General features: G+C 44.0%; 1 protein-coding gene and 1 long non-coding RNA gene across 6 annotated transcripts in view; one reads left to right on the top strand and one right to left on the bottom strand.

Annotated features, from left to right (window-relative positions):
- Window positions 1-7,240, bottom strand: part of LRRC1 (leucine rich repeat containing 1) — a 147,306-nt gene extending 140,066 nt beyond the window's left edge. The window contains exon 1 of the mRNA XM_066252719.1: window positions 6,834-7,240. Within this exon, the coding sequence (XP_066108816.1) occupies window positions 6,834-6,992 (159 nt within the window). The 5' untranslated portion in view covers window positions 6,993-7,240. The remainder of the gene's footprint in view (window positions 1-6,833) is intronic.
- A 185-nt stretch (window positions 7,241-7,425) lies between these two features.
- On the top strand, window positions 7,426-15,559 carry LOC136319472 (uncharacterized). 5 transcript variants are annotated; one of them, XR_010728192.1, is made up of 4 exons: window positions 7,426-7,942; window positions 9,879-9,978; window positions 10,927-11,122; window positions 14,856-15,559. It is a non-coding gene; the product is annotated as an uncharacterized lncRNA (long non-coding RNA). The 5 variants fall into 5 exon arrangements; XR_010728195.1 differs by having other exon boundaries at window positions 9,879-9,982; XR_010728194.1 differs by lacking the exon at window positions 7,426-7,942 and adding an exon at window positions 8,064-8,631 and having other exon boundaries at window positions 9,882-9,978.
- Window positions 15,560-16,207: the final 648 nt, after the last annotated feature.

The following is a 16,207-nucleotide window of genomic DNA, read 5'->3' as shown; positions in this document are numbered from 1 at the left end:
CAATATTATTTTCTATTAGTTTCAGATATACAGCAGAGTGGTTAGACAATCATATACTTTATAAAGTGCTCCCCCTAATATTTCCAGTACCCACCCGGCATCAAACATAGTTATTATAATATTATCGACTATATTTCCTTTGGTGTACTTGATCAAGTTTCTTTAAACAAGCCACTTGAATAACTTTTTAAAATAAATCTCAGTCTCTGCATTTGCAGAACTGATATTATAATGGCTAAAGTGAACTGTTAGCTAAATAATTTATGTAGAGCACTTAATGAAATCTTTGGAGCTCGAGATAATATAGCTATTACAATTATTATTAATTTGTATCAGATACTCATGAAATGTTTCCTAATCGAAGAGACTCTTAAGTTTACCACGGCTCTGGGTCTGTTTCCTTCCCTGCGAAGTGTAGGAAGAAGGAGAGGGGAGCGAGCAGGATGGAGGAGAAGAGGAAGGAGGGTGTACCAACACATAACAGAACCTGAAAACACGTAAGTGCTAAACTGTGTAATGGACGCCAGTGCATCTGAGAACGGAGGATTGTTTCCCTAACTTGAGAACTGTGTGGATCACCACTATAAAGGGAAAGCACCCTCTTGGACTCCCTTCCTCCTAAGCTTGGCCTGAAATTATTTTTATTAAAATGTTCTTCAAGTACATAGGTCCAAACATAAAACTAGACATGTCCTCCCTACGCTTAACTCTTATAAAACTACAAGGTGAAGCAATTTAAAAACCTGGTAAAAACCAATAAAAGATAACTCAACATTAATTTAACATGACAGATGATGGTGATGCAATTTTACAGGACGGCATGGCTGCCCACAATGTATTATAAATACAACAGCACCTCAGAGCAGGTTCCGTGCAATTCTGCATGCCTTCACCACCATGGGCTCCGTGACCCCTTCATTCATCATCACTCTTCTCTAACGAACTGCCAGGAAACCTTTGTTCATGCGACTTCCAGCCATCATCTGACTCAAACACGTGATTTCTGCAGTAAGTCGACATCTGGTCTTTCCCCCTCTGCTATAATCACAGGAGTGCTCAATCAATGGCACCAACATTTTATTGCACTACTCATTTGTAAAGTCATCTAGATATTACAGAATCTGAGTTTTAAAGTTATTGTTTAAAAGAATATTACAAATGTAATTCTGGTATTAAAAAATAACTTACAGACTCCCAGAAAAAAGTTTTCAAATTCCAGTTTAAGAAAAACTGTTTTATAATAAAAGAGTCTTGCAATAGTATCTAGAAAGACCTTAGAAATCTTAGACCTGTAAGTGCTTTGCATGCATATATCTCTAATCCCCAGAAGAACCGTATAAAGTGGGCACTAGTATCGCACATGAGGGAACCCAGGCTTGAAGAAAGCATCCAAGTGATGGAGCTGCATATGAATGGACTCCAGCACCCCCATTCTCTGCTCCTTCCCAACCAGCCCTAAGAGACTGAGCACAGGAGAACCAGCAACTGACAGCAGGAATCCAGGGGAAACCAGCTGGGTGGGACCGAGAGACTAAAAGAGGAGAGATGGCATTTTGAGGAAAAAAATGACAGGACTTAGTGATAAGATGGATGGCAAGTAGGTAAGTCCATGAACCTGTGAGACAGTGAGAATGGCTGTTCCTCCTTCAGAAATGAAACTGGCAGGAAAAGTAGCCAGGTCAGGAGACAAGGCATGGCGGGTGGAAGACAGCAGGGACTCATTCCAAGTGGAAATAGATATCCTCTTAACAGATCAGGCTGGAAATGTTGAAGTACCATTCATAAAAATTATCTCAAAAATACAAGGATATCAAAAGTGTCCAACACTAAAGAGAGAGAGAACAAAGACTGGCAAGACAAGACGACTAAATTCTGACTTTGTGTCACTACCAATTTCAGTAGATTGGGGTACAGTAGCAATCAGCTTATAAGAAGGGGAATTATGATAGCTAAGAAACTGGGCTGGTCTACCCATGACACCACGTAAGGACTCATCCATGCAGCAAGCATGTGAGTATCCACTATGTGCCAGATTCTATGCTAGGATCAGCCACGAACAAAACACCTCTGCTCTCATGGAGCTTATGTTCCAGCTGGGGAGACAGACAAGAGAAAATAAAAAAGTAGATAGTCTGTAGTCAGGTTGTGATAAGTGGTCTAAGGGCTAGGGAAAAAAAAGAGAAAGGATGATGGGAAGGAGCAGTTGTTAGAAATACTGTCCCCTGGCAATCATGGAAAGACCTCTGTTGGGCAAATAAGTTTGTAAAATTTGTGTTATTTGATTTTGCTCACTTTTACTATTAAAAATGGCTGCTGCCCATGTGAAACGGCTAATTACCTTCCTGCTTGGGAAGGGGCTTTGTTATGCTAATGTGTGCTGGAGGAAGGGTTTTTGCTCTGAAAAGTTTTAAGAAGAAGAAAGGAGAAAGAAGAGGCCACTGTTGGAGAGAGAAGCAGCCAAGATGGCAGGGTGCTGAAGGAGAAGCCAGTTTGTGCAGAGAGGAGGAGATGGGGAACTAGAGGTGACTGAGCTGGTGGGGGGCCTTTGATTGTAGGAAAACCCAGATGCGACAGTAGCTTTGTGAGTGCTGAATGGGTGGGTTTTGGAGCCCAGTGTGTGTGTGTTTACTTGCCAGCCGGGTGCGAGGCTAGAATAAAAGGAATGGCCCACCAGTTTTCAGCTCTGCAGTTTCATTACGGTCTATACGAATTTAATGGGAACCCGCACCTGCCTGGCAGCTTCTGGCCCTACAACCTCTAACTGAACTCTACGAGGAGGTGATGAGATGAAACCTGTTTTTATACTTTAAAGTCTTGAAAGCATTCACTCAATCTATCTGCTGCCTTTTAGACCAGGCACCCTGTACTGGTGCTGGAGACATGACAGTGAAACACACACTTGAAGGTATTTGAGAACCAGTGCACACTGAGGGGAAACTGCTGACGTCAAACACACAGAGGAAACACAGAGAGGAAGGCAAGGATCCTGGCAGGGGTCATCAAACTTTTTATAAGAACCTCCCACTTTTGCAGTGCTGGTCAACCTGGTCCCTACCGCCCACTAGTGGGCGGTCCAGCTTTCATGGTGGGCCAATCGCAGCGCTGTTTGTTTGCGCGGTAGGGACCAGGTTGACCAGCACTACAAGAGTGGGCGGTTTTTATAAAAAGTTTGAAGACCCCTGCTGGGGAAGACAAAACAAGTTCACCACGAGGAGGTCTTTACTTCTGAAGTCACTTCCAACTTGAATATTTTCTGACTATTTCAGAAAAGCATAGATGCTGGAACTGTAATGTGCTTAAGGGAAGAGAAAGAAGCAGAGAAGGAAGATTTGTATCTGACTCAGCAACATTCATTCAACAGATGAACAGCTGTTTAGTAAGCAGGGCCTACTGGGTGCTGGGCTCTGTGTTCACAAGGGTAAGCAAAACATATGGGTATCTCAAGGAGGTTCAAGTCTGACTGTCTGTCAATACACATCCCAAAGGGATCAAGCTCGGGGCTGTGCAGAGAAGTAGGTGGACGGGAAAGGGATGATGAGACTATTGTCCAACTGGGGTCATGTTAAAGATGAATGTTTTAACCAGGGGTCAGGAACCTATGGCTCAAGAGCCAGGTGTGGCTCTTTTGATGGCTGCATCTGGCTCGCAGACAAATCTTTAATAAAAATAATAATAACGTTAAAAACGTAAAACATTCTCATGTATTACAATCCATTCATTTCCTACCTCTTATGTTCATGGTTGCAGGTGGCTGGAACCAATCACAGCTGTCCTCTGGGACAACACCAAATTTTTATTGGATAATGCGTAAAGTACACGGGTTGTTGTATGGTTCTCACAGAATTACATTTTAAAATATGTGGCGTTCATGGCTCTCTCAGCCAAAAAGGTTCCCGACCCCTGTTCTAAACCTTCCCTACAGAACAGCATCATTGAGAAGCGGTCACGAGGTAAAACCACCGATGAGGATTAGTGCGCATGTTCAATGAAGGGTTAGAAGATAAGGTAAGGAACCACCAGGTTTGATAACTGTGGTGCCTGTTCCACCCCACAGAGACCACATTTGTGCTAAAGTCATCTGTCTCCCCACAAAGCTGTGAACAGCTCAAAGGAATCATATCTTCTTTAATCTCTGTGTTCCCAATAACCAGCAGATAATGAAGGGTCAAGAAATGTTTGACTGAGGTCCAGTTTTAATGACATGAGTCAAACAGGAGGGGCTACATAACCGTGGGTTTGATGGGTGTGAGACCCGATCCCACTAGGCTGGACAAAGCTGTAATCACTGGTGGGCACATGTACGGGAGAAGTCTATAGACTATGTATCTAACGAGCCAGAGAGACCTGAAAAAGTCACTTTACTTCTGCATCTCAATTTGTGAAGTGAGGGGGCTGGAGCAAATAGAGGTTGCAGATCTCTCGGTGCAGAAGAGATGCTTTTCATTAAGCTGAAGCCTAGAGAGGGTGTGTATCTTCACTGATGAGGTAGGGGCTGCAGGACTTCCCTTTGGCTCTGGTTCCAAACAAGTTTCAGAGAGAACACACAGCCAGTATGGCCACCACCACAAGGACCTTGGAGGTTTCTCAGCAAGAGAGGACTACTGGGCATGTGGCAGGTATGGAGACAGAGGTTGGCAAGGGGTAAGGGTAGAGGGGGCAGAGGGCCGGGGGCCGGGGGCCGGGACAGCGGTGAGCAGTGCTAATGAGTCATACAGAGCTCAGAAGTGAAAGACTGAATGGCCCAACTTGAAGTGAATGAGATATCAGTGTTTTCACGGTGGTGGTTCGTATCTGGTTTGTACACACCCAGGCACCCAGACATACAGTAAGTCCAGGAGAACTAGATTTTACCCCACCTAAAAACTATAAAACTAATTTAAGAGCTGACAGAAAGATGATTACCCATAAGCGAGACTACCTTTAGCCTTTGAAAAGCGTGTTTATTTACTATATTGACAGAGTGCTATCAGATTGTATTCTGAGCTTTTCAAAAGTTTCCATTTAGGACCAGGAGAAATACCTGACGTTTCCAAAACCTATAATTCCCATACCAAGCTGAAATCCCCAAAATTACAGGAAAACCCACAACCTTTGCAGAGGGAGTGAAAAGCCGATCTAGTCAAAGGAAATTTTCCAGTTTTACAAAAAAAAACAAACAAACAAAAACACCACAAAGAGCACTGAAACATTTCTAGTTCAACAGCTTTTCAATCTTTAATAACTTCATTCTGCAGTCCTTGAAAAGTATTAAATTGCACATTTCTATATATCTGGCGAGAAACCTAAAACATTACAATTTAAGGCAGCAAGTGAGCTTAAGACTTTTAAGTCAAACTTAAGAAAGCTAAAGGCCAGACAAAACTATGTGTTTGAAAATGCCTGCAAAATAATAAATGCTTGAGGGAACTGGATGGCTTTTCTGATTCTAAGCTAAATAAAGCCTAGGGGGCTTTGCAAAGATCCCAGTGCGGATAATCCCTGTGATTACACAGAGCAAACCATCCAATCAATTCCACACAAACCAAGGAAAATTAATCCAAGCAGAATAACAACACTTGAAATACTGAAAGAACCACACAGTTCTGCTTTCTAAAACACTCTGTCGGAGCTGGAGACCATATCAGGTCATTCTAACAAGCCAGAACATTAGACTGAGTGCTTCTGTGACAATGTCTCGGCTTTGTGTTAACTAAAGGTCAAGTTAAGTGATCTGCGTTCCAATGCTCAGGACTTCAGGTCCTCTCCAGACTCCCAGGAGCCTCCCTCCTTCCTGCACACCTTTGGATTATTGCACAGACTTCCTGCACATCCGTGGATTGGGGACACCTTCCTCCTTAGGGTGACTCAAGCTAAGATCCTGAAGCAAGCTCGAAGGTTAAAAGTTGGCAGTTCCCGACCCTCCATTAAAGCACAATCAGTTTGCGTCGCGGGAGAAGTTCAGCCGCAGCAGACCGATTAATTCACGTAAACAACGCTGGAGAGGTAACGCATCACTGCTAGGGCAGATGTCAGCAGATTGAATGCGGACGCTGCGGGAGAGGCGCCCCAAGGCTGTCCCGCCCCGCAGAGCCCCTGCCGACGCTACTTCCACACAACAGATCCACGCGGCCAGGTCCGAGCGGCGGGCACCTGGGCACTGCCTACAGCGCCCCGGGCGCAGCTCTCCGGCGCCCTCAGGCTCTCACCCCTAAGCCTGGTGGCCGCTCCTGGGACTCGGGTAGGCCGGCCAAAGCCACAGCTGCTCAGAGCGCGACACACCGCGATAAGGCCCGGAGCACATTCCTCGCAAGATGCCGAGATAGAGTGGCTCCCTTGCGCGCTGTCCACCTCCTCCAGGACCTGCCCTGGCCAAAAGAGGGGGCACTCCCTGGCTGGTGGTCGGGAAATGCGGGGCGAGGAGACTGCACCCCGCAGCGGGATGCCGTGCTCGGTCCTACCAGCAGGGAACAGCCCGAGCCGCCTGGCTCCTTACCTGGCCGGGCAAAAGTGCCAGGTGGTGGCACCTAGACGTGTGGCTGAACTACTCATCAGCCCAGAACGTTTCCCCAAATCGCACAAGCTCTAGTGATGAACTGGAAAACACCAAGTCGCTCTGTATAAAAGGAAAAGGAAAAAACAAAAACCAAAAACTTTTCCGGAGGGGGCGTAAAAGGAGAAAGAAACAGGTGAATGCGGGTAGAGGTGGTTCCTGCGGGACCTGCCGGGCGCATCTGGAGGGTGAAAAGGGGACAAGTGGAGAGCGGAGCGGACGAGGAGACCGGGGACGAGGGGGGCCGGCCAGGCTCGGCCGCGCTCCCCACGGCGGCGCCCAGGTGAGGCCGGGCAGCACTCACCTCGGGCAGCTCGCGGAGCTGGTTGGCGTCCAGCAGCAGCTCCTCCAGGCTGCGGGCGTAGCGGTAGATCTCCTCCGGGACGTAGACCAGCGAGCAGTGGCGCTTGTCGATGGTCTCCACATGACGGTTGCACCGCCACAGGGGGATGCAGTGGAACATCGCCGCCCCGCCGCTGGGTCCCGAGCCGCGGAGACCCGGGCCCCGAGCCCGCTCCGCCGGGCGGCTCCGCTCCGCCCGCTGCCCGCTCCGCGCTCGCTGGCTCCCGGGCTCTCTCGCTCCTCGCGCGGACTTTCGCGGCCCGAAACGCTGCCAAGAACCTCGGGCGGGAGCCACAGCCTGGTCCCAGCGCCCCCGCCCGCCAGCCGGTGTGTCCCCTCCCACCCGCCAGTCTCGCGGCCACCGCTGCTACCGCCGCGCAGAGCTTCCTACTCGCAGCCTGCGCGCGACTGAGCATGCGCGCCAGTGGGCGCGCGCCGAGGGCGTTTCCTCTCCCGGGGATGCTCCGCTCCGGGTTTTCCTGGCGACCTGGATCCCGAGAGGGTCGTGGAACCTGCGGACCCGGGGCTCGCGGCCCCCCTCCTTAGACGAGGACCTGAGGCGCCTCGGGCGCTCCGAGGAAGCCGGGCTGCGCGGGACACTCGTGCAAAGACGAGGCAGAGAGAGGAGCCTGAGGCGGCAGAACAACTTTGATTTGTAGTTGTGGCTAACTCGCTCCCCTCGCCCCGCGCGCTCCCCTTCCCCAAAACAACTTTCCCTTCCGGGGTCAGGCGGGACCGCCCCGCAGCGCACCTCGCGCGCGGCGGGCCCCGGAGCTGCGGGAGGCGGCGCGGGCGCGAGGGGTCTCCGCCGCCCCGCCTGCCCCTCTCTCGGCCGCTGTGTGCTCGCCGTTCACCGGAGCCCCGAGTGGGAGCCCCGCCCGGCCCGGCCCTGCCGTGCCCTCGCAGGGTGTGTAACCTGAGAGCACATCCATCTTCAGCAGGCATTGTTTATATACATAGTTAAAGGAAATCCCCATGCCACAAAAGCACAGGCGTGAGAGAGCCTGCACGAGTCTCATAGGTGTGGATGCACCCCATCAGGAGCCCAAATGTAGAAATGAGCTGGCAAAGGTGAGTTTCAGAGCCTGGTCTGCCTGGCCAGATGTTTGGCCCCGGGAGAGTAGTCTAGGCTAGGGCGGAAAAGGGGGGGGGGGGTTATAAGCCGGGGGGGGGGGGGCTGCAGGTCGCGCGAGGACTGCCTGGTGAGCACCCTCCGTACGGCTCCTGTTGTCTGCACCGACACCCAGTCGCTTGCAAAGGGTAGTTTACAGCCCAAGAAGGAGTAGCTAGGAGGACCCTGGAGGGAATGAATAATGACGACCATTCTTAGGAGCCGGATTCATACCCAAGTACAAGGGGCAGAACTCTGAATTGCCCCATTGCTCCTGTAACTCCTAGTGTTGCACGCACTGCCTCCGAATGACCTACTGGCTCCTTCCTGAAGGGTTGCCCACCACGTCAAGGCCAATCACATGGATGGATTTGTGACTCCGCCTCCCTTCTGTCCCCAAGTCTTCACACTTTAGGCTTGGAGGGTATGCAAACACCAAATTCCACCTGTGGCCCCTGCTGCTCATTCCCTCCTCCAGCTGCCAAAGATAAAATCTGGAACTACAGAATCTGCACTTTTGCAGGAGACTGAAAGCTGAGCGTGCTCAATGGCCAAAGTAAATTTTGGTCTGAAACAAGTTTTTGCAAGGCATATGTGGCTTCACAGACTCTCTCTTTGTTCCAGCTGCACACAGGACAATTTCCCCTGGGTGAGTGGGATTGAACTTTTATTTCAACTCTACTAGGAAGGCATTTCTACTCCAGCATTATCACCGTAACTCATTAAACCCAAGCAATCCCTAAACTTTGTTGCCCTACCCACTTCACACTCTCTTTTGTTTGTCCTTGTGTGATTCCTACATTCTCAGGAGAGGCTGTCTGGACTTTGAACCTTATTCACCCCTTCATTCGTACATTCTAGAAACCCATTTTGTGCCACCTTTAGTGAAAAGCTGTGGTTCCTAATTGAGAGTCTGAGTCTGCAATGATAAGCAAGCCACACTGTCTGCAAATTTTCCAACTGCTTTAAAAAGAAAGAGAAAGAGAGGCTCCCTCATCTTAATCTTCTATTGACTTCCAGAGATGATCACACTAGAACACCAAATGTGTTTTAAAAATGTGTCTGGTCTTTTTAAAAATCCAAACCTCATTAAGCATTCCCTGTATACCTCTCCATGGTGCTTAGATATCCTTGTGTTATGTTACACTTTAATCCCAAAGAAACTGTGATCTCTTGGACACCAGGAACGGACTCACTTGCTTTGTAGATCCCTGCAGCTACAACAGGGCCATACGCACTCGATGATAAGAAAATCTTTTTTGACTCTGGAAAGTCAGTGGCAAAATTCTTGACTTTCCTTGTTTCCAAGAATCTGCCAAGAATTTAAAACATTAGTCTGGTAAGAGAGAAAATAAATGAAAACACCTTGTCAACTGGAGAATAGGGAAGCAATTTTTTTTATCCTCCTAAAAATAAGTTTTTCCTGTTGATACTATATCTAGTTTCTTTCCCATATACAAATGTGTTCTATACTCAATAGAAGCAAAATTTTAAAGTCCATCTAAATCAGTTTCTTTTTAGAGTAGTGCAATTCATTTATTCAGTTGTGAACCATTTTCACAGCCTTTGGGGCTAGAGAGGTCTGGCTTTGAACTTCAGCTCTGCCACCTAATAGCTTTGTAGAATTGGACAGGTTGCTTAACTTTTATAAGCCTCAGTTTCATCAATCTCATATGAAAACAATGGCCCATGGGTTGTTAGCAAGATTAAATGACGTGATATAAGTAAAATGCTTAGAAGAGTGTCAGGCACATATTGGTTCAATCAATAAATATTCACTATGCATTGTATGAACCAGACTTCTGGATAGCCCCCAACCATTCCTGCCTCCTGATTGATCTGTGTATTCAATTTCTATCTTTGTTTCTTTCCTATCACTTACTTTGGGGAAACCAGCAGCTGTGTTGAGCAGCACAATGGAGAAGTTCACATGGCAAGGAATTGAGGACTTCTGACAACAGACGGCAGTGAACTGAAATCTTTTGCCAATAGCTGTGTGAGTGAGTAATCTTGGAAGTCAATCCTTCAGGCCCAGCCAAGCCTTCAAATGACTGTAGCACTAGCCAATAGCTTAACTGTAACCTCATGATAGACCAGGGGTCCCCAAACTACGGCCCCGCAGGCCACATGCGGCCCCCTGAGGACATTTATCCGGCCCCTGCCGCACTTCTGGAAGGGGCACCTGTTTCATTGGTGAGAGGAGAATAGTTCCCATTGAAATACTGGTCAGTTTGTTGATTTAAATTTACTTGTTCTTTATTTTAAATATTGTATTTGTTCCCGTTTTGTTTTTTTACTTAAAAATAAGATATGTGCAGTGTGCATAGGGATTTGTTCATAGTTTTTTTTATACTCCAGCCCTCCAATGGTTTGAGGGACAGAGAACTGGTCCCCTATGTAAAAAGTTTGGGGACCCCTGTGATAGACCCTGACCTGGGACTACACAGGTAAGCTGCTCCTGGATTCCTATGCTTCAGAAATTGTGTGAAGCAATCAATGTTTGTTATTTTAAGCTGCTAGGATTTGGGGTAATTTAATACATAGCAACAGATAACTAATAAGGGTGTTCACTGTGTGCCATGCATTGTGCTAGATACAATAAACCAGATAGGTCTTGCCCTCAGGAAGCTTACAGTCTAAGATTAGGAAATGATAAATGATAAATTAATGGTATTCTATCATTAATTTTTTTGAGCATAAATGTTGTCATTAATTTTTTTTAATTGAAATCCCAAAGTAATAGTTGGTAAGATAGGGACAGAATGGAGATTCAGATATTTAAGCATGTAAATTGTGTGTGTGTGTGTGTGTAAGAAAGAGAGACAGAGACAGAGATAGAGACAGAGAGAGGGACAGATAGGAAGGGGAGAGATGAGAAGCATCAATTCTTCCTTGCAGCACCTTAGTTGTTCGTTGATTGCTTTCTTGTATGTGTCTTGACCAGGAGACTACCGCAGACAGAGTGACCCCTTGCTGAAGCCAGCGACCTTGGGCTCAAGGTAGTGAGCCTTGCTCAAACCAGATTAGCTCACACTCAAGCTGGCAACCTGGGGGTTTCGAACCTGGGTCCTCCACGTCCCAGTCCGATGCTCTATCCACTGCGCCACTGCCTGGTCAAACTTGAGCCTGTGAATTTTAAGGTAAGACACCATCATCTGTCTGTTCAAATCACTAAAAAAAAGATTGACAGTCTCAACTGTTATTGAGCATATGGAGCAACTGTAACTCATGCATTGCTGGTGGGAGTGTATTGTGGTAAAACCACTTTCAGAAAACAATTTGGAAGTTTCTTTTAAGCAAATATCTGCCCTATTGATCTAGTTATTCTACTCATAGATATTTACACACAAAAAAATGAAAACATATGTTTATACAAAGGCTTGTCTACTAATGTTGATAGCAATTTTGTGAATAATAGCCAAAAACTGGAAATAATCCAAATAGTTATCAAGGCAACAGAGTAACAATAATACAAAGGAACAAACTACTTATACATATAACAACTAGGATGAATCTCAAAAACATTATGCTGAGCAGAGAAGCCAAACAGGAAAGAATATACACCATGTGATTTACACACACATACACACACACACACACACACACGCACACGAATTCTAGAAAAGAAAGCTAATACAAAATGTCAAAACTTAGATCAGTGGGTACCTGTAATCAGGCCTGTAAAGAAATAAGGTAAAAGTTGTTTAGGAGTAATAGAGATATTCTGTATCTTGATTGTGGTGGTAGTTGTATGGGTGTATATGTTTATTAAGCTCATCAAACTGTACACCTAAAATAGGAACATTCTATTTTTTTTTTTGTATTTTTTTTTGTATTTTTCTGAAGCTGGAAACGGGGAGAGACAGTCAGACAGACTCCCGCATGCGCCCCACCGGGATCCACCCGGCACGCCCACCAGGGGCAACGCTCTGCCCCTCCCAGGCATCGCTCTGCCGCGACCAGAGGCACTCTAATGCCTGGGGCAGAGGCCAAGGAGCCATCCCCAGTGCCCGGGCCATCTTTGCTCCAATGGAGCCTTGGCTGCGGGAGGGGAAGAGAGAGACAGAGAGGAAGGAGGGGGGAGGGTGGAGAAGCAAATGGGTGCTTCTCCTATGTGCCCTGGCCGGGAATCGAACCCGGGTCCCCTGCACACCAGGCCGACACTCTACCGCTGAGCCAACTGGCCAGGGCAAAATAGGAACATTTTATTATATACAGTTTATACATAAATAAAATTAATTTTAAAGTTAACAAATAATATACAGATAAGTTTATCCAACAGGCCATTGTAAATTACTGCTAAGGCTAGGTCATATTATGTTATTTATTTATTTTTGAGTGCATACTATATGCCAGGCACTGGGTACTGGGTTCAGCCTTATTTGAAGAAAGGCAGTTATCAAGGAAATTATTACAGTCATAGTAATATATATATTTTTTTATTAACAGAGACAGAGAGAGAGTCAGAGAGAGGGATAAACAGGAACAGACAGACAGGAACGAAGGGATGAGAAGCATCAATCATTAGTTTTTTGTAGCACATTGCAACACCTTAGTTGTTCATTGATTGCTTTCTCATATGTGCCTTGACCGCGGGCCTTCAGCAGACCGAGTAACCCCTTGCTCGAGCCAGTGACCTTGGGTCCAAGCTGGTGAGCTTTGCTCAAACCAGATGAGCCTGCGCTCAAGCTGGCGACCTCAGGGTCTCGAACCTGGGTCCTTGGCATCCTAGTCCAATGCTCTATCCACTGTGCCACCACCTGGTCAGGCTATATTTTTTAATCTGTGGAGGCTCTTAATCTATAGAGGCTGACCTTTTTGTCCTATAAATGATCAGTTGAGTAACCCTCTGCAGTATTTGTATGAAAGTCAAAGAGGCAAATGAAATTCTATATATTTATATGCAATGCTGGATACTAGGAATAAATTTGCTTAAGTATCCGAAACTTCTTTGGGAGAAGAAGCACTCAGACCCCAATCTCTACTCTCCAAACTTGAATTTAAGGATATGTTCTAAGCAGTGGTTTTCAACCTTTTTACACTTGGGGTCTGGTAAAAATAAGATAATTATTTCAGGGATTACTAAGGCAGAAATAACACTGAGCATAAGTGAATTTGACTAAGATCATTGAGCCCATCATCTTTATATGAATTCAGAGTGGTTAGCTCTTTCATGGGCCACTGTGAAATTCCTGGCTGATCAGTCCACAGACCAGTGGTTGAAAAACACTGTTCTCAGGACTTTGTGCACCTACTGTAAGGGAAAGACACTCAAACCATTCAAGAAACCCGAGAGCCTACAAAGTCTCGTGGGTAAATTAGTTTGGAATTTAATAAACTCTATAATAAGAACCAAAGTCACCATCCTAAAATTTCTTTGATTTCTTGTCACTATTAAATTAAAATTCTACTCACCATCCCTTGTTTTTTACCTGGAATATTTATTCCATTTACATTCATTACAATTATTGATATGGTTGGGTTGAGTTGAGTCAGATATTTTATAATTTGTTTCCGTTTGTATATATCATCTGATTTTTGTTTCTCTGGTTTTCCTTTCCCACTATCTTTTGATTAAATAAGTGTATTTTATAGTCTGATTTTGTGTATTGGCTAGCTGTAGTCATTGCTGTAGGGATTTAATTCTTCATTAAATTTTCAGTTTACTTAAATATACTAATTCATGCAAAACATAAGACCCTTGTAATTATTTAGGTCCTCTCTGCTCCTATATGTTATAGTTTTTATATGTATTACATTTATATACATTATTAACTCCACAATGAAATTTTATAATTTTTTAAAGTTATATGTATTTTAAAGAAATGAGGAAAATAATAGTCTTGTATTTACACACATACTTACTATTTACAGAGTTCTTTATTACTACATGATTTCACTGCCCTTCACTTTTCAGTGAAGATTTTTTGGCAGTGATCTTCTTAGTTTTCTTAATCTGAGGTGTCTTTATTTCATCTTAATTGTTTAAGGACCTGTTCAGTGGACATAGAATTCTAGGCTGACAATCTTTTCTTTCAGCACTCCAAAAATTACCCACTTTCTTCTGATTTCTATTGTTTCTTATGAGAAGTCAGAAGTATTTCAAATTGATGCCAACTTTTATATAATGTGTCATTTATTTTCCTCTGTCTACTTTCACAATTTTCTCTTTATCTTTGGTTTTTAGCAATTTGATTATTATATGTCTGTATTTGTCTTGATTGGGATTTACTGAATCTTAACTCTAAAAACATAACTTTCACTAAATTTAGGATATCTTCACCATTGATTTCTCAAAAATTTTTCCCCCATTTCCTCTTCTTGATACTTAAATTTTACAGATATTAGACTTTTTTATATGGTTGCCCCTTTACTTGAGACTCTACTTTCTACCCTCCAGCCCATTGTTTTCTTCTCTCTGTTCTTCAGATTGGATAATATCTACATTGTATCTAGATTCAAGTCTACTGATTCTACTATCATCTGAGGCTACTATTAAGCCCATAAAAATACAATTTTAGATGGTATATTTTTTAGTTCTAGAATTTCCATTTGGTTCTTTTTTTTTAATAGTTTCTATTTCTTTGCTGAGATTTCCTTTATTTATTCATTGAGTATATATTACTTTACATACCCCATAATAATTATAATAGCTACTTTAAACTCTCTATATGCTAATTCCAACACTGGGTCATTTCAGACTTAGTCCCCTTAAGTGCTTTTTCATTTTACTTTGGGTCATGTTTTTCTGTCTCTTCATATGCCTAGTAATTTTGAATTGTATTCTGGACATTATAAATGAGAGAATCCCTGGATTCTATTATATTATTCCAAAATGTATTAATTGTTTTGTTTTGTTTTGTTTTGTTTTAGCACACAGTCAGCTTGGATGAAATCAGACTCCAAACTCTTATGTCTTAGTCCATTCAGGCTGCTATGATGAAAATACCATATAGTGGGTAACTTATAAACAACAGAAATTTATTTCTCATAGTCTTAGGAAGTTCAAGATCAAGGCACCAGTAGATTTGGTATCAGGTGAGGACCTGTCTCCTGGTTCATAGATAATTTTTTTTTGCAATGTGACCTCACATGTAAGAAGGGGACAAGGGAGCTCTTGGGGTCTACATTTTGAGAGTGCAAAACTGATTCATGACCTAATCACCTTCCAAAGACCCTACTTCCATAAAAGACCTGTACTCAGAAAATTATGACATTGAAGAAAGAAATCAAAGAAGATACAAATAAATGAAAACATATTATGCTCATGGATTAGAAGAATTAACATTGTTAACATGTCCATACAGCCTGACCAGATGGTGGCGCAGTGGTTAGAGCATCAGACTGGGATACAGAGGACCCAGGTTTGAAACCCCAAGGTCGTCATTAGCTTGAGCAGGAGCTCACCAGTTTGAGCCTAGGGTTCCTGGCTTGAGCGTGAGATCATAGACATGACCCCATGGTTGCTGGCTTGAGCCCAAGGTCACTGGCTTAAGCAAGGGGTCACTTGCTCTGCTGGAGCCCCCAATCAAGGCACATATAAGAAAGTAATCAATAAACTATGGTGCCACAATAAAGACTTTATGCCTCTCCTCTCTCTTTTCCTGTTTGTCTGTCCTTATCTGTCCCTCTCTCTGTCTCTGTCTCTCACACACACACAAAAGTTTGTACTACCTACAAGAACCTATAGATTCAACAGAATTCACATCAAAATACCAATAGAATTTTTCATAGAACTAAAATAAGTAATCCAAAATTTACATGGAACCACAAAAGACCCTGAATAGCCATGGCAATCATGAGAAAGAGAACAAAGATGGAGGAATTACACTACCTGATATCAAACTAAACTACAAGGCTGTAGTAATCAAAATAGAATGATACTGGCATAAAAACATATACAGATCAATGGAACAGAATAGAGAGCCCAGAAATAAACTTACACCTACACAGTAAACTAATATATTACAAAGGAGGCAAGAACATACAATGGGGTAAGACAGTCTATTCAATAAATGGTTTTGCGAAAATTAGACAGATATATGTAAAAAAATAAAAAAACTAGACCTTCTTCTTACACCATATACAAGAATAAACTCAAAATGGATTAAAAATATAAATGTAAGACTGAAAATCATAAAACTCCTAGAAACAAACATAGGCTATAAAACCTCAGAATCTCTCTTAGCAATATTTTTTCTGATATATCTCCTCTGGCAAGAGAA

Source organism: Saccopteryx bilineata, chromosome 1 (assembly GCF_036850765.1).
Source record: "Saccopteryx bilineata isolate mSacBil1 chromosome 1, mSacBil1_pri_phased_curated, whole genome shotgun sequence".
NCBI classification, from domain to species: domain Eukaryota; kingdom Metazoa; phylum Chordata; class Mammalia; order Chiroptera; family Emballonuridae; genus Saccopteryx; species Saccopteryx bilineata.
This window is presented reverse-complemented; position numbering and strand designations above follow the sequence as displayed.